The sequence below is a fragment of the Erpetoichthys calabaricus genome, chromosome 16 (genome assembly GCF_900747795.2).
Source record: "Erpetoichthys calabaricus chromosome 16, fErpCal1.3, whole genome shotgun sequence".
In the NCBI taxonomy this organism is placed as follows: domain Eukaryota; kingdom Metazoa; phylum Chordata; class Cladistia; order Polypteriformes; family Polypteridae; genus Erpetoichthys; species Erpetoichthys calabaricus.
This window is the reverse complement of record NC_041409.2, coordinates 54,400,375-54,425,753: the sequence shown is the minus strand read 5'-3', so window position 1 is coordinate 54,425,753 and position 25,379 is coordinate 54,400,375. Positions and strand designations below refer to the sequence as shown.

Genomic DNA, 25,379 nt, shown 5'->3' with positions numbered 1-25,379 from the left:
TGACTCTACGCTAACTCTAGTTATGTGCTTCTTCCATGAAGGTCAGAGCTGCACACAGAATACCAGACTTGGGCCGTAAAACGTATCGTAGACCAAGACTGGAACTTAGCACAATGGTGGAGCTGCAGCATTTGATTATCCTTTTAGTTTCTGAAAACTTCGACTTGTGGACAGTGACTAGTTCAACAGGACTTTGAGCTGCATCCTTGGTATGAAAAGGTGCTATAGAAATAAAGGACTGGGAGGTCACTTATGTTTAATTAACAGTAAAAGCACACCACTCCGGTCCTCACTGACTGCCCTTGAATACACTCATGTCTTGCCTTTTTCAGATGGGTTTTCTTTCTTTATTAAATTTCTTTTTAATCTTTAAAAATCTCCAACCCACATAAAATGGCTTGTAAACTATTACTCAATCATTCAAAACTGTCTCTTGAAAATAATCTCATAATTTCACATTCCACCAACTTGTTCTCCCAACATGCAGTGAAAACTAATAATGCTATGTACGCTGCCGTTTCTTTCCAGTGACAGGTGGAATAATAGTCGACACAAAACATATAAAGCTTGTGTGCTCCTGTTTCAGGACGGTTCTTATTTGTAGCAGACTCGTCAAACAAGAAGAAACCATCCTTCTAAAGAACTGCAGAAGTGAAAAAGGTTAAAAATAAGAACCATGAGGATGGGGTATAATTAGAATTTAATTAAAAACTGTGATTACTCAGGACAATTTACAAAAATACAACAGAAATTGACTGCCTTACATTAAAGAAAAAATTACCTATAATTAATGATGTCAATTTCTCACTTGATCTATGTGTAGGACTAACAACAGCAAATATCACAAATAACCTACCAGTAATTCTGCCTTTCAAAAGATTTTTACTTAACCTTATCATGATAGCAGTAAAAACTGAAAGCCTTTTTCTTTGCAAAGTCTCCTACCAACTCTATATTACCAATTTCCTTCAATGTATTCACATTCACATACCAGTATCTTGGTTCTGTGTTATTGCAAATCTAACACATTATTGTATTAAACAATCCACTGAATACAAATCTCAACATAATAACACACATTTGGGTTCCTTAGGCAACTTGGAATTGGGACACAACAGGGCTCTGGCACTACAGATACACAGTTGTATCACCAAAAAAAGACCAGAAATCTGAAGGAATAGAGGGATGCTAAGCCTGAGCTTCTGTCTTAACTTAAATAAAATGAAGGGGCTTGTAGTCAGACCCTGTAGACACATTGGGGAGATGAGTAAATTCAGTACGAGGTTGTATTTTTCTGGCCTTGTGGTGCTACTGTGGGTCCTATCATCAAATACATAACTCAGGATGAAAGTCATCAAGCTTTGACAAAGTATGAATGGCTAATTTTATACTCTTAGATAAAGTCCTCAGTCATTCGAAAAAGAAAACTTACCATTGGTAAATCCCGTTGTGTTGTGCAATCCTGATTCCAAGAGCATTTGCTATGAACAAACTGCCTAAGCAAACGATGAACAACAGCGTATGAAGGTTTACAGTTTCCTTCTGAAATGATAAGAATTTAAAAAAAAAAAAATGGAAGAAAAAATTAGATGCAAAGTAGCCTTTGGAAATAAAGTTCACATTCTGAAATGTAGTATTCAAGATATCCGTACTCTCATGCTGAATTTAAGTTGTATAATATAGATAGATAGATAGATAGATAGATAGATAGATAGATAGATAGATAGATAGATAGATAGATAGATAGATAGATAGATAGATAGATAGATAGATAGATAGATAGATAGATAGATTAATATCACCATTATATTGTAAGAACTTTACAACTGAAGGAAAAAAAAATACAAAATGAATAAGTGAATTAGCAATAACACAAGCAAACTCATGGGGGGCACATACAAACTGCCCCCACTGCAGTGCATTCAAGGTAATACACATGATATAGGCAAAAGTACCTGAATGACAAAAATAAAGAAAATCTATAAAAGTTTCCAAAATGAGATAATGTATTTCAATAACGAAAGTATAAAACATAAAGCAGGTTAGTTAAACAGGTTTACTGTTGGTTCAGTCATAAAATGTGCTTCAATTATTTTAATTTGAAGGTCTTAGCTGCTTCAGTCTTTCCATTTGAAACTACAATAGAGAAATCATTTTACTTTCTGATGGAGTTAGCTCTTCTACAAAATAATAAATTATACAACTTACTTACTTCTGTTAATTTAAAGTCTCTCTATTACTGTATATAAAAAAATCCTGGGATGAGACAAGACTTTTTTCAAGACATTTTTTCAAGTCCCGCGAGACAAGACTTTGGTCATGAGATTTTTTTCAAGTCACGCCCTCCTCTCAACCATATTCAACCATACACACGGTACTGTTATCAACAGAAAGAATGAGTACATGGGCAATCCTAGTACCGAGAAACGAAGTCAAATGAATTAACGCCAAAATTGTTGATCGGTTACACGGCAAATTGGTTAAATGCGTATCAATAGACTATGCTGAAACAGCTGGTTGTGATCGTACGGAACATGAAAACATCAACTTACAATATCCTGAAGAATATCTACAAACGTTAACACCGTCTGGTCCTCCACCAGCCGAATTACTGTTGAAAAAAGGATGTATCCAAGAAAGGCAATTGTAAGAGCCAATTTTAGAAAGTTAAAGTTTTGAGTTAAACTAATATTAATGTTTGCTTAATTTGAATAGAATATAATTTCTTCCATAGTCATAGACAATTATGTGGTCTTTTCCCCTTATAAGTTAGTAAGAGATAGAACCTTCTTACTATAACTGAGAAACAGTGTGATAATAAGTTCAGTTGTGTTTAGAACAGGTCCCAGTAAGCAGGGACTTGAAAGACCCATTTTTAACTTAGAAATTGGATAAGCATACAGTTTTCTGCCCGTTTTGAAATGGTTCAGAAATGTTAAGCAAATAGTAACGATTTGAGATGTAACAAGATTTAAGCTTTGAACAGAACTTTTCTTAATAAAAATTTTCCTTTTTTTTTTGCTATTGTAATTTTCTTTTTGTGTGAACTGTTTTACAGTAATCCCTCCTCCATCGCGGGGGTTGCGTTCCAGAGCCACCCGCGAAATAAGAAAATCCGCGAAGTAGAAACCATATGTTTATATGGTTATTTTTATATTGTCATGCTTGGGTCACAGATTTGCGCAGAAACACAGGAGGTTGTAGAGAGACAGGAACGTTATTCAAACACTGCAAACAAACATTTGTCTCTTTTTCAAAAGTTTAAACTGTGCTTCATGACAAGACAGAGATGACAGTTCTGTCTCACAATGAAAAGAATGCAAACATATCTTCCTCTTCAAAGGAGTGCGTGTCAGGAGCACAGAATGTCACATAGATAGAGAAAACAATCTCTAGCAAACAAATCAATAGGGCTGTTTGGCTTTTAAGTATGCGAAGCACACCGCGGCACAAAGCTGTTGAAGGCGGCAGCTCACACCCCCTCCGTCAGGAGCAGGGAGAGAGAGAGAGAGAGAGAGAGAGAGAGAGAGAGAGAGACAGAGTTTGTTTTTCAGTCAAAAATCAATATGTGCCCTTCGAGCTTTTAAGTATGCGAAGCACTGTGCAGAATGTCATTTCAGGAAGCAGCTGCACAAAAAATAGCAACGTGAAGATAATCTTTCAGCATTTTTAGACGAGCGTCCGTATCGTCTAGGTGTGCGAACAGCCCCCCTGCTCAATCCCCATACGTCAGGATCACAGATAGTCAGCGCAAGAGAGAGAGAAAAGTAAGTTGGGTAGCTTCTCAGCCATCTGCCAATAGCGTCCCTTGTATGAAATCAACTTGGCAAACCAACTGAGGAAGCATGTACCAGAAATTAAAAGACCCATTGTCCGCAGAAATCCACGAACCAGCAAAAAATCCGCGATATATATTTAAATATGCTTACATATAAAATCCGCGATGGAGTGAAGCCGCGAAAGGCGAAGCGCGATATAGCGAGGGATCACTGTACTTTGAATTTTAACTAAACTTTTACAAAAGAAGATATTTTGTCTGTGGAATCATTTCTACGTGTCAGGCTTTTGTTGAATCCTATTTTTTAAGTTAGAGCTGCTGAACTTTGGTAACTTTAGAAAAACGCAGTTACAGTAATGTAGTAAGTCATCCGCGGATAACATTAGACAACAAAGGAGATCTTGATATGCCACTCGTATTAAAACGTTGACAGTTTCCCGTTAGAATAGATTTTGCAAAGACAATTAACAAATCTCAGAGCCAAACATTAGAAAAAGTTGTTTTATTTAATAGAGAGAAAGAAATTAAATTCAATAATGGACAGTTATACGTTGCGTTGTCACGATGAAAGTCCAAACACAGAAACATGAAACATAATTTACTTTCAAATTATTACGTTTTACCATTTTTTAATAAGGTTAATTACTCGCTGTAATGTAAAATAGTTAGTTCTATTATGCATATGTAACAATTCCCATGAAAATAACAACCTGTTTAAATTGTACATCTGCTTCCCCATACGCGAGCGGCAGAACCACAAAGAGGCTAGTGCGTAGCACAGGCCCGGGGGTGGGTGAGCAAAGCGAGCAGGGGGCAGAGCCCCCTAATCTTTATAAAAAAAAAGATCACAGAAATAAAGTACAAAATGTGCATTAGTCTTTACTTGCATGTCCACATTCACCATTCATTCCCTATCACACTATTTCAAATACGTCTACACTTTCCAATCAAGAAAACAATCTGATGAATCATTCAGTTTAGCGGAAACACTTATTAGCTGATCCTTCTTAGATTAAGAAAAAAATATGAAATCTTTCACTTTAATTACATACTGGTGAAAAATAAACAACTGACAAGAGAAACAAGGACTCACCGTCTAACAACGTGTAAAACTTCACTTCATCTATCTTGTGAGCTGGCTTCTCACAAAACAGAATATCCGCTGTTAAAGTACAACAAAAATACATATTTAGTACAGAAGAACTACCGGTAACTTATAAGATCTGGTGCAGAAAGTTACTATTAGAATTCAATTATTGTAACAATACACTATATTAAAATAGCAAGATTTCCAGCAATTATATTTTGTCCAGACAGCCCATCAGCTAAAATATTGCTGCCGCCTATTCACACTATTGCATTAATTGTAAAAATGTACAGTATATTAAAATTTTTTCCATAAAGGCATTCACAATTGTCTTGAAGTTAAATGTATCATTATACAGTAAATGTTAATCTGTTATGAGGTATCCTGTAGCATTTACGGTTTTCAAAACTATCAAGTTCAAAATTTTGAAAATTGTTTCGCTGCTCTCTTCATGGTTCGATTCTACAGCCTTCTTTACGAATGGACTTTCAGTTCACTCTGGCCTTTGGCACTTGAGTCTTGTAGGTTACCAATGGGCATGGCTAGAGCTGCAGCCCCCTTTTCTACCCACTCGCAGTGGTTAATAAGATGGCATCTTCAGCAGCATTAGAACATTCAACAGCATGCACAACTGATAAAGAGTTTCACTCCCATTAGTGTGTAGTACTAGGGTGTTGTACCATGTTAGCCATTATGGATGTAGTGAGAAGTCAAGCAAAATGACACCTTTTATTGGCTAACTAAAGATGAAAGCTTTCGAGGCACATATTGTAATCTTTTTAGTTAGCCAATAAAGGTGTCATTTTGCTGGACTTCTCACTCCCATCAGTGAAAAAACAAAGTGTGATTACAATGGGCTGAAGAACACAAATTGGAATATTGTTGAAATGGTGCCTTATCTGATGAATAGTTATGTACGCAGTTGGGAAGACAAGCAGATGAGTGCATGAATTAATCACATAGGATTTTAAAAGCTGGCTATAGTGATATAAAGACACAGGACTGTGCTTCTGTAGTACACAATGGTTCCCATTATGAGTGGACCTAGTGGCTAGTCTTTCATCACAGGTGATCAGACATTTCATTGCAATGAACCAGTCCCCCAGATCTCAGTCCATTTAAATATCTAAAGTAGGGTTGTATACCGGTACTGAAATACAGACGAGCATTTTGGAATTTTCAGTACTGCAAGTAAATGTCAGCTTTTCTCTCAGTATTCCCTTTACACTCAGTAGTGTGTATATGGGGAAAAAAAACATCTGTTCTGTAGATTTAATAAAATAAAAGCACAGGCTTCAACACGTTATAGATTTCACAGGGGACCCGTCCCCAAACCCTGCCTTTATTGATGCCACGTGTTTGGGACTTCATGAGGGACAACCCCCTTCCTTATTGTTTCAACAATGGCACACTTCAAGCTTTCAAGAGGAAAGTGGGGCATAGATACTCCAAGGAAGCTGGAGCAAAGTGGGGAGTACAGATCCAACACTAATTTAAAGTGCAAGATGGAGTTAGCTAGTTGGTGTACCATCTAAAGTGGAGACGCACAACAAATATTACAGACAACAGGTAAAAATGAGAAAATTTGACATAAAACAAAGACACACATAATGCCGTAAGGAAACTGTACACCTTACCTAAAGGATCTCCAAATTTAACCTCAATTTCAAAAGAATCTTCAAGAAACCTAAAACAGGCCTTCTCACTCAGCCATTCAGAAATGGTCCATACTGATATACTACAAATAAGACAGATGAGCAAAAAATTAAACTAAATGTACATGAGAATTCTAATAGGTTTCAGCTACGTGGTTAATACAAATGCACTTATGAAACTTAACATCACTTGCCTCTGGTAATCTTCAATTTGTGATTTCAATTTCCATATTACTTCTTCTTGCTTCTGAATTTCATTCTTCACTTCTTTAATAACAGACTCCAACGTCAGTTGTTTTCTGTCAAAAAAAAATTAAAAATTACACAGGTAATAAGGTGCAGCTTTTTATAAAGTAATCCAGATTTTACCAGCAAGCAGTGATAACTCTGAAATATAAAAACAGTAGTACATTTTAAAAAAGCCAAATTAAATATTAATACTGGTCAATTTGTTCCATACTAAACAGCTATAAATTAATCAATCAAGTATTATTTTCAAAGAAAGTTATTACTTACTGTTCCAGTTTCAAGCTTAAAAATTCAGATTCTAGAAATAAAACGGAAATAAGTTAGGTCAACTAAGTAGCACTGAGAGTACAAAATAACAGCATGTGAAAAAACAGCAAATACCATCATTCCGAGATAAAAAAAAAAAAACAAAGTAAAAGCCTGATGACTTGTCTATTGATTTATTAAAAATGCTAAATAAATAAAACATAGAAACGCCTACGTTTACAAAGTTTACTAGTGCTCCTGTTGTTGGAATAATAGCTTGTCACCATAGGCCTACCTGGCTGATGTTGTGGAAAGGCTAAGAGGAGAGCCACCTCAGATATAAATGTGACCATCACTGTCGCCCTTGTACTTAGTGTAGGGATGTGCACTGAGGGGTGACTAGGTTGGCTCATGCATAATTTTTTAGTTGTAGAGAAACCTAGAAAATGCCTTGATAAGCAACATTCCTTGTGGTGCCTCACTACACTGGGGAACACTTAAAAAACGCCCCACCAGCAGTATTCTCTGCACTGAAGCAAAGCTGTGACTTGTTTATCTGCTGTAGACAGACATGCCCATTAAAGAACAGAGACCCCAGGTTCAATGGATGTCACTGGAGAAATCATCCATGCTTTAAGCAATACAAAAAAAACAAAAAACACAAAAAAAAAACAGAGATGATTGGTCTGCAAGACATAATTTTTCATCATTTCCTGAAGGAAACTACCAATTGCAGACACTACATGTACATGTTATTTATTGAACCACTGACTTTTGCGGTTTGATCCCATAGATGTTTAATGGATTCCAATTGTGTAAAAATGACGGTTGTTGAAATTGTTCAGTTAAGGTTAGTTTATTGCTGCCGCTTATAATTCATAAAACTATAGAACAGTAATTTGTAAATAATAATATGTTGTACAACTTGGCAGTGTAGCGGACTGTCTGAAAAGCTGGGTGGGAAATGCAAACACTATGGACAGGAAATTGGAGAAAACCTGACAATGAGAGGAGGGCAGAAAATAAAACCGGAAAGTAGAGCAATACCATAGATTTGGTTGAAAAATTGAATATAAGAACACTTCCTTCCTTTGTGGTATAATAAGATTGTCAGTCATGTTGGCGCTAATGCTGTGACAGCCTGTGTGTGTGGATATGCTGGGATGTGGTAGCAACACCACATGGTTTTGTACCCTTGTGATGTTTAATAGGACACGTAAGAGACACCAAAGTGCATAGCAGCACTTCAGTCAGGTTGTCCTTAACTTGGGCATTGCATCATAGTTGCAAGGTGGCAGAAGTTGGCAGACGTGACAATCTTGCTGTAATACATTTGCATCCAAGTAGCTGGTTTTATTATTAAATAGGCATTAAAAGAGGGTGACCTTTTTCCCCACTTACTTGAATGTTAAAAAGAGTGATTCTGTTCTAAACCTTTTCAAGAGATGGGTAGCAAGAAATTTTAAAAACAAAAACAGGCTGGCATTCTTGAAAAAGTTAAGAGCCCATGATTTTAGTGCATGTGACCTACTAAGAATACTTGCGAGGTGAGTGTTGCACATATCGTAACATGGAAAAACACAATGAAATGGTGAGAAAGAACAGGGCTACACTTAGCTGCCCAGGGGACAGGATGAGAGCAGAGATTTTCAAAGAATTTACACAAATGTTTGTAGTACTAGGGTGTTGTACCGTGTTAGCCATTATGAATGTAGTGAAAAGTCAAGCAAAATGACACCTTTTATTGGCTAACTAAAAAGATTACAATATGCAAGCTTTCGAGACAACTCAGACCCTTCTTCAGGCAAGATGTAATACAGAAACTGGAGTTCCCTGTGTTTATATACACACTAGGACAAGAAACAACATTGGTAAGTCTTTAAGTGAGAAATCTTTTTTTTTATATTAATTTTATTGTAATCATTCCATACAAATAGATCAATTTTTACAAAAAATAGGATTGAAAACAAATCAAACCCCAGCCCTGAGAAGAAGAGCATGGCCAAAGGAGTAATACTTAAGGCTTGTAAACATGCCTAAATTGTTGAGTTTAATAGGGCAAAAAAGATAAATGGAGAAGGAAAAGAAATGCGGAAATAATTATTTCTTCTTATTCTAAAATATTATTGATTAGATCCTGCCAGGTTTTGAAAAAAATCTGTACAGATCCTCTAACTGAGAATTTGATTTTTTCCAATTTCAAATAATATAAAACATCGGTTTCCCACTGACTTATTAGAGGAGAGTTAGATGATCTGCAGGAAAATGATCTCTTTATGTGAAGTTCTAGTCTGCAGTGTCCACATTCATCTAATGTGGTCTACCTAATTCTCTGCATGAAATGTCCTGACACTACACTCTGTGTGGGAGAAACTGGACAAACACTCCGCCAGAGAATGAATGTACACAGGTTCCACATTAAATGTGGCAACACAGATGTTCCTGTAGTGGCCCACTTCAACAGCCATGGACACTATGAGAGGGACTTTAAAGTCACAATGCTTATGGGCAACTTCAGAACACAGCAAGAGAGAAAAGAATGGGAAGTCAAACTTGTGCGAAAATGTAACACATTACAACATGGATTGAATGGAGTCAAGAATTTTATGGCCAGGTATGAGGATTGTTTGCATCCCTCAGACTGACACAGACAACCTGACTACAGATCCACATTGTATGGAAATTCAAAAGACTTTGTCGGACAGTTATCTTATCCAAAGATCATGACCATAAATTGTTCTTTTCTCTTGTTAAATGAACCTTAGCCTCAAGGGGTCTATTAATTTTTTACATTTAAGATTTCTCACTTAGACTTACTAATGTTGTTTCTTGTCCTAGTGTGTATATAAACACAGGGAACTCCAGTTTCTGTATTACATCTTGCCTGAAGAAGAGGCCTGAGTTGCCTTGAAAGCTTGCATATTGTAATCTTTTTAGTTAGCCAATAAAAAGGTAATTTTGCTTGACTTTTCATTACACAAATGTTTGCAAAGTCTGCTCCTATCTGAACAGATCAATTTGACATAATTTGTGTTTTCTGGAATTCTGGCTTGTTAAACTCCACAGAAAAGTATTTTATTATTGCTACTAAAGCTACAGTTATGAAGAAGATCAAAGACAAGATCAAAAGATTCTATATTTACTTATTTATTTTTTGCTTGTCAAGAAAATAAGATAAAAAGCATTTCATATTGTGCATAACTGCCCATTATAATGAGTTACTGCATGTGGATATTGCTGGCTTTTTTCAGGAATGTTTTATTATTTAACATATCAAAGATTCAGTGTGAAACATGGAGTAACCCATTTTAGAACTTTACGTAGCACAAATCCAATACTATCCAAAATGTATCTGGGTCAAGAACCTACTTGTGAGCCATTTCCACAGGGCACCTACTTCAGAGACTCACATGTTTGAGGAATGAGGAACACAAACCTGAGACCCATTGTTTCCATTATTTTGAGTAATCAAATAATATGGAAAACCTTGCAGAGCTCCTTACAATCAGTCCACTTAACATCAATTTAAAATGTGCCCAAACTGAAATACCTTTATTTTTTTTATCCTCCACAGAAGCAAACAACTGTTCTATTCCAAATATTACTTCATCACACTTTGTAATCTTCTGTTTCAGTTTCTGCTCTTCTAGCTGTGACAAAGTTAAATAGTCATTTTAATGACAGTAAGAGATTATATACATTAAAATTAAGCTAATTACATAAGACAAGAACGAATCACAAAAAATAATTGTCATTTATGACAGCCATTTAACTACAGTACATTAATAAAAAGTTAATTTCCTACCTCTGCAATGTTTATCATTTCAGTGTACAATTTCATCTTTCTTTCATTAAAGAGCATCTTGGCTTCTTTTCTGAAGTATGAGTTTTTTTCAGTTATCCCAAGTCCTAGATTATTTAACTTGAAAAATCAGTAAATACAAAAAGTTAAAAACTCAGACTACCAGAAATCATCACTTTTATGAAGTGAAACTCTGCATATTTAATTAATAAGCCATGCATACTGTTAAATGTTTGCACTTTGATTTCTGTATTTTCTTTACAGCCCTTGTGGAGGACCATCTAAGGGCCTGTAGCTTTACTTTGAGGGAGTACAGAAGAATCTGAAGTATAAATGTATGAATCTGAGATGTATTGATGTGCCTAAGAAACACTTTTAAAGCAGTGCATGCTACTCAGATTTAAAATTGTCAACATGTAATCAAAGTGTTAAAAAGTTGCAATGCAAGAGTGACATCTAATTTGTCCATTGTAGTGCTTCCAGGGATTATTATTCACAGAAAGCCACTATTTGAGGGCACTCTGACCATTCCAGTAGCCAGGCATGAAAGATTAGTTAGAAAGCCTGAAAAATTTCAAAACATTAATCTACCGCTGAGATGTACTATTATTGTACTATTGCTCCAACATACGGAACCTTAACAAATAATTTGGGGTGGGTGGCATTACGCGCATAACTAGCACTGATGTAATTAAGTACGGGATTGCTAAGACCAGGGAGCAAATGACCCCTCTGCAGAAACCTCAAGTACACCAAAAGTGGGAGCTTAACAAAACAGAAGCAGATATTACAGAAAAAGGCCCATTAAAAATGAAGGTTAGAAATAATGATCTAAATTTAACTAATTTTTCAGCAGACAAGCATGAAAACAAAATTTTTATTTTGTTAATAATTAGGCCACTTCAGGAATTGTACAATACACGATTATAAAATGTATTACCTGACCAAGTGAATAGGTTCTGATTTTCTCCCAAAATGGCTCATTCAGCTCTATTAAGCGCTTGTCCAGAGAAGACATTTCTAACTGAAGGCTTTATATACAAGAAAGAAAAAAAATAACAATTACATTCAACAAAAACAATCAAGACACTACTGAAGCTGTATATGTATTGTAGTTAAAGCAAAAAGGCATCACTAGAATACAGAAAACACCAGCACCTATTTTGAAAATCCTTTCTCAAATCTTTATTTAAACAGTTGAGTCTTAACTACGTAATGCTTTTGTACCCCTGCAAGATTATTATTATTATATTACTAGTCCTTCCCATGGGCTCACCACCTATGGGAGGGGCCAAGGAGGTCGGGTGCAGTGTGAGTTGGGTGGTGGCCGAAGGCGGGGACCTTGGCGGTCCGATCCTCGGCTACAGAAACTGGCTCTTGGGACGTGGAATGTCACCTCTCTGAAGGGGAAGGAGCCTGAGCTAGTGCGCGAAGTTGAGAGGTTCCGGCTAGATATAGTCGGACTCACCTCGACGCACAGCTTGGACTCTGGAACCAATCTCCTTGAGAGGGGCTGGACTCTGTACCACTCTGGAGTTGCCCCCGGTGAGAGGCGCCGAGCAGGTGTGGGTATACTTATTGCCCCCCAACTTGGAGCCTGTACATTGGGGTTTACCCCGGTGGACGAGAGGGTAGCCTCCCTTCGCCTTCGGGTGGGGGGACGGGTCCTAACTGTTGTTTGTGCGTATGCACCGAACAGCAGTTCAGAGTACCCACCCTTTTTGGAGTCCCTGGAGGGGGTGCTAGAGGGCATACCTTCTGGGGACTCCCTCGTTCTGCTGGGAGACTTCAATGCTCACTTGGGCAATGACAGTGAGACCTTGAAGGGCGTGATTGGGAGGAATGGCCCCCCCGATCAGAACCCGAGTGGTGTTTTGTTATTGGACTTCTGTGCTCGTCACGGATTGTCCATAACGAACACCATGTTCAAGCATAGGGGTGTTCATATGTGCACTTGGCACCAGGACACCCTAGGCCTCAGTTCGATGATCGACTTTGTGCTCGTGTCCTCGGACTTGCGGCCACATGTCTTGGACACTCGGGTGAAGAGAGGGGCGGAGCTGTCAACTGATCACCACCTGGTGGTGAGTTGGCTTCGATGGTGGGGGAGGATGCCGGTCAGGCGTGGTAGGCCCAAACGTGTTGTGAGGGTCTGCTGGGAACGTCTGGCAGAGCCCCCTGTCAGAAGTAGCTTCAACTCCCACCTCCGGCAGAACTTCGACCACATCCCGAGGGAGGTGGGGGACATTGAGTCCGAATGGGCCATGTTCCGTGCCTCCATTGTTGAGGCTGCTGACCGGAGCTGTGGCCGTAAGGTGGTCGGTGCCTGTCGTGGCGGCAATCCCCGAACCCGTTGGTGGACACCGGCGGTGAAGGATGCCGTCAAGCTGAAGAAGGAGTCCTACAGGACCCTTTTGTCCTGTGGGACCCCGGAGGCAGCTGATAGGTACCGGCAGGCCAAGCGGAATGCGGCTTTGGTGGTTGCTGAGGCAAAAACTCGGGCGTGGGTGGAGTTTGGGGAGGCCATGGAGAACGACTTTCGGACGGCTTCGAGGAGATTCTGGTCCACCATCCGGCGTCTCAGGAAGGGGAAGCAGTGCAGTGTCAACACTGTATATGGTGGGGATGGTGCGCTGCTGACCTCGACTCGGGACGTTGTGGGTCGGTGAGGGGAATACTTCGAAGACCTCCTCAATCCCATTAACATGCCTTCCAATGAGGAAGCAGAGCCTGGGGACTCAGAGGTGGGCTCCCCCATCTCTGGGACTGAGGTCACCGAGGTGGTCAAAAAACTCCTTGGTGGCAGGGCCCCAGGGGTGGATGAGATACGCCCGGAGTTCCTCAAGGCTCTGGATGTTGTAGGACTGTCTTGGCTGACACGCCTCTGCAACATCGCATGGACATCAGGGACAGTGCCTCTGGATTGGCAGACCGGGGTGGTGGTCCCCCTCTTTAAGAAGGGGGATCGGAGGGTGTGTTCCAACTACAGAGGGATCACACTCCTCAGCCTCCCTGGAAAAGTCTATTCAGGGGTCCTGGAGAGGAGGGTCCGTCGGATAGTCGAGCCTCGGATTCAGGAGGAACAGTGTGGTTTTCGTCCTGGTCGCGGAACAGTGGACCAGCTCTATACCCTTAGCAGGGTCCTGGAGGGTGCATGGGAGTTTGCCCAACCAGTCTACATGTGTTTTGTGGACTTGGAAAAGGCATTCGACCGTGTCCCTCGGGGAATCCTGTGGGGGGTACTCCGAGAGTATGGGGTACCGGCCCCCCTGATAAGGGCTGTTCAGTCCCTGTACGATCGGTGCCAGAGCTTGGTCCGCATTGCCGGCAGTAAGTCGAACCCATTTCCAGTGAGAGTTGGACTCCGCCAGGGCTGCCCTTTGTCACCGATTCTGTTCATAACTTTTATGGACAGAATTTCTAGGCGCAGCCAGGGCGTTGAGAGGGTCCGGTTTGGTGGGCTCAGGATTGGGTCACTGCTTTTTGCAGATGATGTTGTCCTGTTTGCTTCATCAGGCCGTGATCTTCAGCTCTCTCTGGATCGGTTCGCAGCCGAGTGTGAAGCGGCTGGGATGAGAATCAGCACCTCCAAATCCGAGACCATGGTCCTCAGCCGGAAAAGGGTGGAGTGCCCTCTCAGGGTTGGTAGCGAGATCCTGCCCCAAGTGGAGGAGTTCAAGTATCTCGGGGTCTTGTTCACGAGTGAGGGAAGAATGGAGCGTGAGATCGACAGGCGGATCGGTGCGGCATCCGCAGTAATGCGGGCGCTGCATCGGTCTGTCGTGGTGAAAAAGGAGCTGAGCCGCAAGGCGAAGCTCTCAATTTACCAGTCGATCTATGTTCCTACCCTCACCTATGGTCATGAGCTATGGGTAGTGACTGAAAGAACGAGATCGCGAATACAAGCGGCTGAAATGAGTTTCCTCCGCAGGGTGTCTGGGCTTTCCCTTAAAGATAGGGTGAAAAGCTCAGTCATCCGGGAGGGGCTCAGAGTAGAGCCGCTGCTCCTCCGCATCGAGAGGAGTCAGATGAGGTGGCTCGGGCATCTGATCAGGATGCCTCCTGGACACCTCCCTGGTGAGGTGTTCCGGGCACGTCTAACCGGGAGGAGGCCCCGGGGAAGACCCAGGACACGCTGGAGGGACTATGTCTCTCGACTGGCCTGGGAATGCCTTGGGATTCTCCCGGAAGAGCTAGAAGAAGTGGCCGGGGAGAGGGAAGTCTGGGCATCTCTGCTCAAGCTGCTGCCCCCGCGACCCGACCTCGGATAAGCGGGAGACAATGGATGGATGGATGGATATTACTAGTCGCACCAACCCCCGGGTCTGTGCTGGCCTCTTTGCGGTTCTGCCGCTCGCGTATGGAGAGGTGGATATACAATTTAAGCAGATTTTTATTTTCATGGGAATTGTTACATATGCATAATAGAACTAACTATTTTACATTACAGTGAGTACTTAACCATATTAAAAAATAGTAAAATGTAATAATTTGAAAGTAAATTATGTTTCATGTGGCTTTAGAGTTACTCGTTGCGTAATACGATTTCATTCTGTTTGGCTGTGCAATTAAAACGCAAATACTTTTTAAACTTACACTTTTACTGTAAATCTTCAGTAAAATTTTTTCGAATAAAAGTTTCATCAATATCGCATTCAATTTTGATTCTGTGTTTGGAGTTTCATCGTGACAACGCAACGCAGCCCATGACTGAATTTCGTTTCTTTCTCTCCATTAAATAAACGGACTTTTTCAAGTGTTTGGCTCTGAGATTTGTTAATTGTCTTTGCAAAAGCTATTCTAACGGGAAACTGTAAACGTTTTAATACGAATGGCATATCAAGATCTCCTTTGGTGTCTAATGTTATCCGCAGAAGATGTACTACATTACCTGTCTTGGATACATCCTTCTTTCTACAGTAATTTGTGCGGTGGAAGACTGGACGGTGTTAATGGTTATAGATATTCTTTGGGATATTGTAAGTTGATGTTTTCATCTTCCACATCATCACCACCAACTGTTTCAGCATAGTCTATTGATACACATTTAACCAATTTGCCGTGTAACCGATCGACAATTTTTGCGCTAATTCGTTTGACTTCATTGTTTCTTGGTGCTAGGATTACCTGTGTACTCATTTTTTCTGTTGATAACCCTTTGTGATGAAATTTTTCATTAAGATTTGGACATAATACGTCTTCTTTAATTGGGAACTTAAAGTGAGGAAAAACGTTAAAATTTATAAGAGCTGAGATCGCAGGAACTGTGTCTGACAAAAGCATTCACATGAATGAAAGGTGAGAGGACTGTGTACATGGTTGAATATGGTTGAGAGGAGGGTGGGATTTGAAAAAATCTCTTGAAAAAAGCCTTGTCTCGTCCCAGGATTTTTTATATAACAGAGAGATATACAAATCCTAGATTTTAAAAGTGCATTTAACACTGAAGAAAGGAAACATTTCTTTAATCAAAGAGTTTTGGAAATCTGGAACAAACTATCGAGTTGTGTGATTGAAGCAGAAATGTTGACAACCTTTAAGAAGCGTCTGGATGAGATATTGGAATGGCACAGCTATTTGATAAACCAACGATCTTGATGGACTGAATAGTTTCCTCTAGTTTGTTCAATTTCTTATGTTCTCAGTGGAAGCCTGGAACAAGTATGTCTGTTATGCATTTCTCAAATTTTAAGTGAATCTCAAGAAATGAAGGATTATGGCCCTTCCACTTAACTGTTGTGACGGACAGCCGGGTCCCATGCCTGGCAGGGACGCCCCTGCTGCATCTGTTCCAGGGGAGCAAATATGGGCAGCTCAATACCTCCCCTGGGACGCTTGGTGGCAGCCTCCCTGGCGAACGGTGATCCCCCAACCTGTTGCATGGCTCCATGGGACATGGAGTCCTCCACAGCCTGGTAGGGGGCTCGGATGGCCGCTCGGGGGAACTGCATGGAGTCAGCAACCCGGCTGGATGAATCTTCAGCCCCACCCAGAAGTGCAATTACGACCAGGTGGTCAAGCACCTGGAACGCTTCTGGGTGGGCTATAAAAGGGCCAGCCACCACCACTCGGGAGCCAGAGTCAGGAGGACTAAGCCTGAGGAGGAGTGGTGGTAAAACAGAAAGGATTGTTGGTGTTGGAATTGTGCTTTGGGACTGTGTATTGCCTGTGGGTCACGGGGAAGACGTGCGCCCATGGGTGAAGAAAAATAAAGTCTGTGTTGATTCTGTATGTGCCTCTGTGTCGGGTCAGGCACCTATATAGCGCCTCTGTTACACTGGAAATAGATTCAAAAGACTATGCTAGAATTTTACCTAAACAAAAGTTATTTTGTTTTTGTGTTTTGCCTGTTAACAAAATATTATCTAAATAGAAACTCAATTCAAAACTTATTTTCATAAGTATCACATTTAGCTGAAGATCTGAGAGAAATACCAATGTTCCTTTATTTTTGCTGTCCACTTTAACCAGAGTGATTGTGAAGTTGCCAGTAATAAGCACAATTTCAGCCACATCATGCTTAACCTGGCTGTAAAATAAAAGAATGAATAAATAGAAGGTTCTATGTTGTATACAAATGGTATGACCCCCCAATGAATAAAATGTTGGCGTGAAAAGGACAAGGTTTCTAGGTACTATTAGGTCGTTAATGGATGAAAATTTGCTTTTCAGATTTAAACAATAATCATTATTTCTAATATATATAGGATATAATTAAGAACCTCTCAGTAAGACAGACAAAAATATGTATCATCAATTATTCTGTGTTAAGCCTAATGACTAGATTTTTCTCAAATAGCAGTCCTACCCTATTAAAAAATAAATACACTTTCTGGATTATAAAGTGGAGCTGAAATTGAAGAGACAGACTTGCTGCTTATGCTACCACTGCAAAACACCTGCGTATGCACAAAAATGTTGTGTACTCCCGCTTCCACGCTCAAATCGTGATGTATAAAACCTAAACTTGGCATAAAGCCACACACATTTTCATGCTAGCTCAAACCCTGGCGTACGCAAGTTCTCCGCTTGGTTTTGCAAACTGGCGGTACCCAGCGTCAAAGCAGTGCTTTTGTTCCAGTATGGCTTCCCTTTCTTTTTAGATCCACAACACTGACGCAGCTTTATCATAATCACTGATATTAACCACATATTGTTTATTAGTTTAATGCATCGGATTGTAATTAACCTGTAACAATAAAATGGTCCACGGAATAGCCAAACTATTCCAAATACCATAACTGCTTTAGCGTTGTTACTCTCACTGCACCTTCTTCTTTATCTGTCAGCTGCTCCTGTTAGGGGTTGCCACAGCGGATCATCTTTTTCCATATTACTCTCACTGCACCACTCGGAGTATTAATATCACTGTATCTGAGTGTGGAATCACAGCTCTACAGCAGCTGATCGGAAAGAGAATTATCGGTATACAGCATCAAGTACACTCTGGCTCAGCCATGCTGCCTATTGAACTGCTCTCATACAGCAAACGCTTCAGAGCCTTTCCTGTACGGACCTTGCGGTCCAGAAACATTTTCATCCCAAGAACTATAAACGCACTCAATCAGTCCATCAAGTGCTCCTTGTAGAACTGTTTGTACTTATAAGTACAATTACCTCACTGTAAACTTGCGATACAGTTATAATATTGCACAACCTGAGCCACTTTATAAAGCACGTATTTACATATAATGACGATATCATTTTTAAGATGAAATGCAGCAAAACATGTTTATTATATTATACAGATAAAACTAACTTAATTTAAATAATCTATATTGTTAATAATTAAACATGTGAGGACACGGTGTCACAGCGCTAGCAAGGAGCTGGTGTTCCGTTCACGGATTGTTCCTGCCTCGCGCTGTATTCTTGCTGGGACTGGCATGACACTGGAAGGATAGATGGATAGAATAATTAAACATGTACTACGAAGATATTTCAATGCTCCTTAAAAGTTTTGAAGAATCGGCGTTCTAAGCTTACAGATGGCTTAACATCTATTACACAGCTGATTGTGTGGCGATTGGTTACTTGGAGAAAGAAAAGGAAGGACAGGAATTGGGGGTTAGTACATTTGAAAGAGACAGTACTGCTACAATAAATTATTTTATCGAAGGTCGCGCACTGCGCAGCAAGCATCTTGCGTGAGGCATGAACAATCAATGCGCCACCGTGTTCCCATGTTTAATACATGCTTTAATTCCTACCATCATGAAAATTATATCAAGTATGCATCTCAGTATTTAAATTATTTAGAGATTTGTAATATCAGGAATGTAATGGATTCTGTGTCCTGTCGGAGGAAGAGAAAGCCCATTTAAGAAGCACGTAGTGATTCACATATATAGAGCACATAGAAAAACACATACAAAATATAGCATTTAACGTGCTACTTTAGTTACGATGGGATTTGAGAAACTAGTAAATTAAACGATTTTAAGATGAAGTTTATGATGTTCTACTTTAACGACAAAATAAACTGTGTGATTAAAGTGGAAACTTTGAGATTAAAGTTGACATTTCAAGCTTTTTTCCCCCCCACTGTGTCCCTATTATTTTCTTTTCTCTGTACCCTAATAAGCTTTCAAATGACACTCAGACAGTGAGCTATGACTCGCCTTTTCACAGTGACTTTGATATCTGACAACTTATTTTTTATTTCGGGGACTGTGCGACTTTGTGAACTTCAGCTTTCGAGTTTCTCCGACACACTAGGTCACTTGATCAACTTCATTTTGTTGTTTATACCACTGTTTAAACCAACAAATAGTACGTTTTTCTTTGCCACCACTTGGTATTCGCTGAAATTCTTCTATTTCCCCCTGTGCTTTTGCCATTGCCTTTTCACAGAACATTGAGCTTAAGGGCTATTTATATTGATTTGCATATTCAAAGAGGTATAATTCTGGGAGGAGTTTTGGGAGTAGTAGCAGGCGCATGCACATGCATTACTTTTCATGCTGACCGGGATTTATGGAGCAGAAGAACGTGGAAGTTGGCGAACGCACAGATTTATGCATCTGGATTTTTTTGAGCGTACGAACATTTCCGCTTTTGTCCATATGCTATGTTTTAGTGTGAATTCTGTGCATGGCGTTATGCATGAGGCCCCTGCTGATTATTAAAGGAACAAAAACATTTGATTATCTTTTTAGAATAAGTTAAATAAGTAAAATAAGCTTATCCATACTCATAAACTGCCCTTACAAAACTATTAAAATGTTACTAACCTGCATTTAAAAAAAATATTTTACCTGTCAATTAAATTAGACTGAGTTTGGTAGTCTTCCTCCCAGACCTGCAGCTGTGGTTCATAAATATATTTCTCCTTAAGCCAGTCATCCAAAGCAGGGGTAACATCAGAAAAACACTGGAAAATTAAAAATATTACACAGTGTCATATCAGGAAATATAAATTAATTGATAGATGTGTCAATAACAATTTAATTATGTTTTTATTAGTACAGTTTTAATTTGATTGTACATAATAAACACTAATTAAATGAAAAAAATATTCTCTTACATTTGGTGGAAGTTGACTCTGTCTTGGCTTTTGGATATCCATATTAACTTCAAGGAGTTGCATAAACTCTCTCACAGTAATGCTGCCATCCAGTAAGCTCTGTAAAGAAATACCCAGTTTCACCTTCCCATTATAACATGAACCATTCAGAATAAGCCCTAACAATCCTTCAGTGATATTAAGATTCATTCTAACAAGAGACTAAATCTAAATTTGATGCTGAAATATGCCTCAGTAGTCATAATGTCAGAGATGGGATTTCAAAACTAAGTATGACTTTTATAATTGCACTGCTGTCTTGAAGGGCTTTGACAACAACGTGCCTTCTGTGTGTTGTTTTCAAGTTCTCCATATTTGCCCTGAAGACTCTTGCCAGTGTGCCAGTGAAGACTATACAGGCTTCGTTTATTTGGCAAACTCACTCATTCACTCACTCTTAGTACGAGTGAACCCAAGTAATAGCATACCTCCTGTTCCTTTCTTGCACCAGATGCTGCCAGGAAGGTGTTCATCTTGCTGCAGTACTGCAATACCTCTCTCAAATGGTACACTTAGTTTATATACAGATATTTCAGATGTTAAGTAAATAAAAAATAAGGCCATTACGGTTTGTTTACATGTCATTCTGTATAAAAATGATTTGTTTCTACTGCATCTGTTGCTCCGAAAATGTGGTCCAATGTGTGATGGCTTAACATTCTATTTTATTCTAAAACCTGGCTTCTTTATTAACCAACTTTCCCACTGAAAATCTCAAATGCTAAATAGTGAAAATAGAAATGAACACTGATTGTGAAATGCAGTACTCTCTATTTACTATCATTCACCACATTTGACTTCCATGTAGGTGTACTTTATTTAACATTTCAAAAACTGAAAATATTCACTTCTGATGCTGTACATCTCTATCAATTTACCATTTTAAATAAATTCTAAACTAAAATCCTCAGGAAAGTACCATTAATAAGCTTATTCCTCACATTTTATCATACCTGCTGCCCAGTATCCGATTCCTGAAGTATGCCGGCCTTAAACCTTTTTTCACCCGAGACTTCAAAACTATCCAAGGTGCTATCTAAGGACTTTGTTCTGGGGCTTTGGAACATTTGATGTGGTTGTTCCAAGTCTGTTGTTTTCGCCAAATGCTCTTCACTCTCCTCACAATCCAGCTGCGTTTTGTCAGAGTGATGTATTTCAGAACTAGATTCTAGATCGAAATCTGGGCAGACCTCTTTTTTTATGTCTGGGACGGCAGAAATTTTAGCATGAGGCCAACACTGGCCGAACGTCTTGCTGCCTGTTGCTCCTTTGGGATTGGTGTTCTGAGATGAAGCAGTGCTGTTCCCCTCAAGGTGCAGCAGATTTACAGGTGTTGTATCAGACGTGCATAGTTTCCTTTTATTTGGGAGCTTTGGAAGAAACATTCCCAGTGATTTTCGTTTGGAGAAATATCTTTCCTGGTCAGTTACTGCTTTCTGAAATGTACTTTTTGCATTATCTTTTTGTAAACAACTGGTTTCTTTTGTATCTAAATCAGTTGCTTTGACGTCTTTTTGATTTATATTAACAGTATGACTTTGAGTCATTTCCATATCTTCATTATTAGTTGAAATCGGAATGGTCCTTTTACACTTTGAAACTATTTGTTCTGTCAGACCTGCATTTGGATTATTCTCTTTTAAGTGAGAACACGTGTTACTGAAATCCAGTTCCCCAAAAGAAGATTTCAGGAGTTTGCTTGTTGAGTTGTCATTTATATTTACGCTATGGCGTTGTGCGAGTTCCAGATCTTCATTAACATTTGAGAACACAATGGTTTTACTACATTTGGAATCACCTGTTTGATCACCATTTGTGCAATTGCCATTCACGTTGGCATTAACATTTAATTTTCCTAAACAGAATTCAGCAGTCTTCTCACCAGATTTGTCATGAATTTGACTCACTTCCATATCTTCATTATCAGATGAAAACACAATGGTCTTAGGACCTTGCAAAACAATTTGTTCCTCTGGACTCGTACTTCGATTATTTTCATTCAGGTTGGAACACGAGCTAGTGAAATCCGACTTCATGAAAGAAGATTCAGGAGCTTTCCTCACAGATTTCTCATTTATATTTACTGTGTGACTTTGTGTCAGTGCCCTATTTTCATTACCGGCTGAAAACGCAATGGTCTTATTATGCAGAGAATCACTCATTTGTCCAGAAGGACCCACAGTTGAGTTACCATCATTCATTTGGGTGTTAAGATTTTTCACATTTGATTTTGTAAAAAATGAATCGGCTGCTATTTGGACAGATTTTTCATTTATGTTGATCGTATGACTTTGAGTCATTTCCATAGCTTCATTATCAGAAGAAAACACAATGGTCTTATTACCTTGGAAAACAGTCTGTTCCATGGGACCCGTATTTAGATTATTTCCATCAATGCGGGAACACAAGTTACTGAAATCCAACTTTTCCAGAGAAGATTCAGGGGCTTTCCTAACGGGTTTGTCACTTATGTTCACAGTATGGCTTTGGGTCAAATTCATATCTTCACTAGCAGCTGAAAACACAATGGTCTTATTACACTGGGAATCACTCATTTGTCCTGAAGTACCTGCAACTGAGTTATTGTCATTCATATGGGTTTGAAGATTTTTGACATTTGATGTTGCACAAAACAATTCAGCAGCCCTCTTCATATGTTTGTCATTTATGTTAACAGTATGACTTTTTGTGAGTTCCATGTCTTCATTATCAGCTGAAAACATAACAGTCTTGTTAGGATGGAGAAGTGTTTGACCTGCAACACTCTGATCTGAGATATTTCCATCCATGTTCATAAAAGAGGTACTGGCCTGTGATTTTCCAAGAGAAGATTCAACAGGTCTCCGCATACATTTGTCATTTTTATTAACAGTATTACTTTGTGTTATTTCCATATCTTCATTATCACCTGCAAACATAATTGTTTTATTACTTTGGAAATCATGTGTTTGTTCAGCAGGATGACGAGTTTGGTGATTTTTGTCCATTCTCGCATAAATGTTTTTGAGATCCGTTTTTGCAAAAGATGACTGAGCAGGTCTCCTCATTGATTTATCATTTATGTTAACGGTATGACTTTGTGTCATTTCCATGTCTTCATTATCAGCTGAAAACACAATGGTATTACAACACTGGAATTCACTTGTTTGATCAGTGGAATGTTGCCTATTGAAAATTTTGAAATTTGTTTCTCCACGAGGTGATCCCAGAGTTCTCCTCACAGATATATCCTTTATGTTAGCAGTATGACTTTGAGTCATTTCCATATCCATATTTCCATTTCCATATTGTTCCAAGTCTGTTGTTGTGGCCAAATGCTCTTCACTCTCCTCACAATCCAGCTGCGTTTTGTCAGAGTGATGTATTTTAGAACTAGATTCTTGATCGAAATCTGGGCAGACCTCTTTTTTTATGTCCGGAACGGCAGAAATTTTAGCTTGAGGCCAACACTGGCCAGATGTCTTGCTGCCTGTTGCTCCTTTGGGACTGGTGTTCTGAGATGAAGCAGTGCTGTTCCCCTCAAGGTGCAGCAGATTTACAGGTGCTGTATCAGATGTACATAGTTTCCTTTTATTTGGGAGCTTTGGAAGAAACATTCCCAGGGATTTTTGCTTGGAGAAATATTTTTCCTGGTCAGTTACTGCTTTCTGAAATGTACATTTTGCATTATCTTTTTGTAAACAACTGGTTTCTTTTGTATCTAAATCAGTCGCTTTGACGTCTTTTTGATTTATATTAACAGTATGACTTTGAGTCATTTCCATATCTTCATTATTAGTTGAAATCGGAATGGTCCTTTTACACTTTGAAACTGTTTGTTCTGTGAGACCTGCATTTGGATTATTCTCTTTCAAGTGAGAACATGTGTTACTGAAATCCAGTTCCCCAAAAGAAGATTTCAGGACTTTGCTTGTTGAGTTGTCATTTATACTAACGCTATGGCGTTGTGCGAGTTCCAGATCTTCATTAACATTTGATAACACAATGGTTTTACTACATTTGGAAAATGTAGTACCATTAACATTCGAAAAAATAATGGTCTTATTACCATGGAAATCATTTGTTTGCTCAGCAGGACCAGCAATTAGGTGCTTGTCATTTTTTTCGGTAAGTAACAAACTGAAATCTGATTTTCCTAAAGATGATTTGCCAACATTTTTCACAGTTTTGTCATTTAAGTTAACAGTATGGCTTTGTGTCATTTCCATGTCTTCAAGATCAGCTGAAAACACAATGGTCTTGTCACAGTGAACAGAATTTGTTTGCACAGTCAGACTTTCAGTGGGTTTATTCTCACAAACACTGCCATGAAAATGTTTGAAATCGGAGTTTGCAGATGATGATATAGCACTCTTGTTCAGAGATTTCGCCTTTAGATTAATAGTATGACTTTCTGTCATTTCCATATCTTCATTGTCAGCTGAAAACACAACTGTCTTATCAAGAAGAAAATCATCTGTTGGTTTAGTAGGACCTACAGGCTTGTTTTCATTGATGCTGGCAAGAAACTGCTTGAAGCCTAATTTCTCTAAAGATGACTGATCAGCTTTGTTCACAGATTTGTTACTTATGTCAACAGTGTGGCTTTGAGTCATTTCCATATCTCCATTATTAGTCAAAAACACAATGGTCTTATCACTGTTAAAAACAGTTTGTTCCAGAGGGTCGTTTTTTGAGTTATTTCCATTCACGTTGGCATATACTTTGGTGAAATCTGATTTTACATCAGAAGAGTTAGTAGGTCTCCTCACAGGTTTTTCATTTATGTTCACGGTGTGACTTTGTGTCATTTCCATGTCTTCATTAACGGCTGAAAACACAATTGTTTTATTGTAGTGAATATCATTTGTTTCTTCTTCTCTTGGGACAACCCCGGACCTTCTATGACAAACAGCATCGAAATTTGAATTTTTAGTTGATGACTCAGCAGGTCTTCTTACAGATTTTTCATTTATGTTGATCGTATGACTTTGAGTCATTTCCATAGCTTCACTATC

The 25,379-nt window shown here is 39.1% G+C and overlaps 1 protein-coding gene across 1 annotated transcript in view; it reads right to left on the bottom strand.

Annotated features, from left to right (window-relative positions):
* The window catches only part of knl1 (kinetochore scaffold 1), a 62,497-nt gene that overhangs the window by 5,056 nt on the left and 32,062 nt on the right, over positions 1 to 25,379 (bottom strand). Inside the window, exons 9-18 of the mRNA XM_051919741.1 lie at positions 21,336 to 22,726; positions 20,344 to 20,442; positions 20,075 to 20,190; positions 11,758 to 11,848; positions 10,821 to 10,937; positions 10,502 to 10,665; positions 6,715 to 6,819; positions 6,503 to 6,603; positions 4,872 to 4,940; positions 1,433 to 1,542 (exon numbers count right to left, since the gene is read on the bottom strand). Coding sequence (XP_051775701.1) covers positions 1,433 to 1,542; positions 4,872 to 4,940; positions 6,503 to 6,603; positions 6,715 to 6,819; positions 10,502 to 10,665; positions 10,821 to 10,937; positions 11,758 to 11,848; positions 20,075 to 20,190; positions 20,344 to 20,442; positions 21,336 to 22,726 — 2,363 coding nt within the window. The remainder of the gene's footprint in view (positions 1 to 1,432; positions 1,543 to 4,871; positions 4,941 to 6,502; positions 6,604 to 6,714; positions 6,820 to 10,501; positions 10,666 to 10,820; positions 10,938 to 11,757; positions 11,849 to 20,074; positions 20,191 to 20,343; positions 20,443 to 21,335; positions 22,727 to 25,379) is intronic.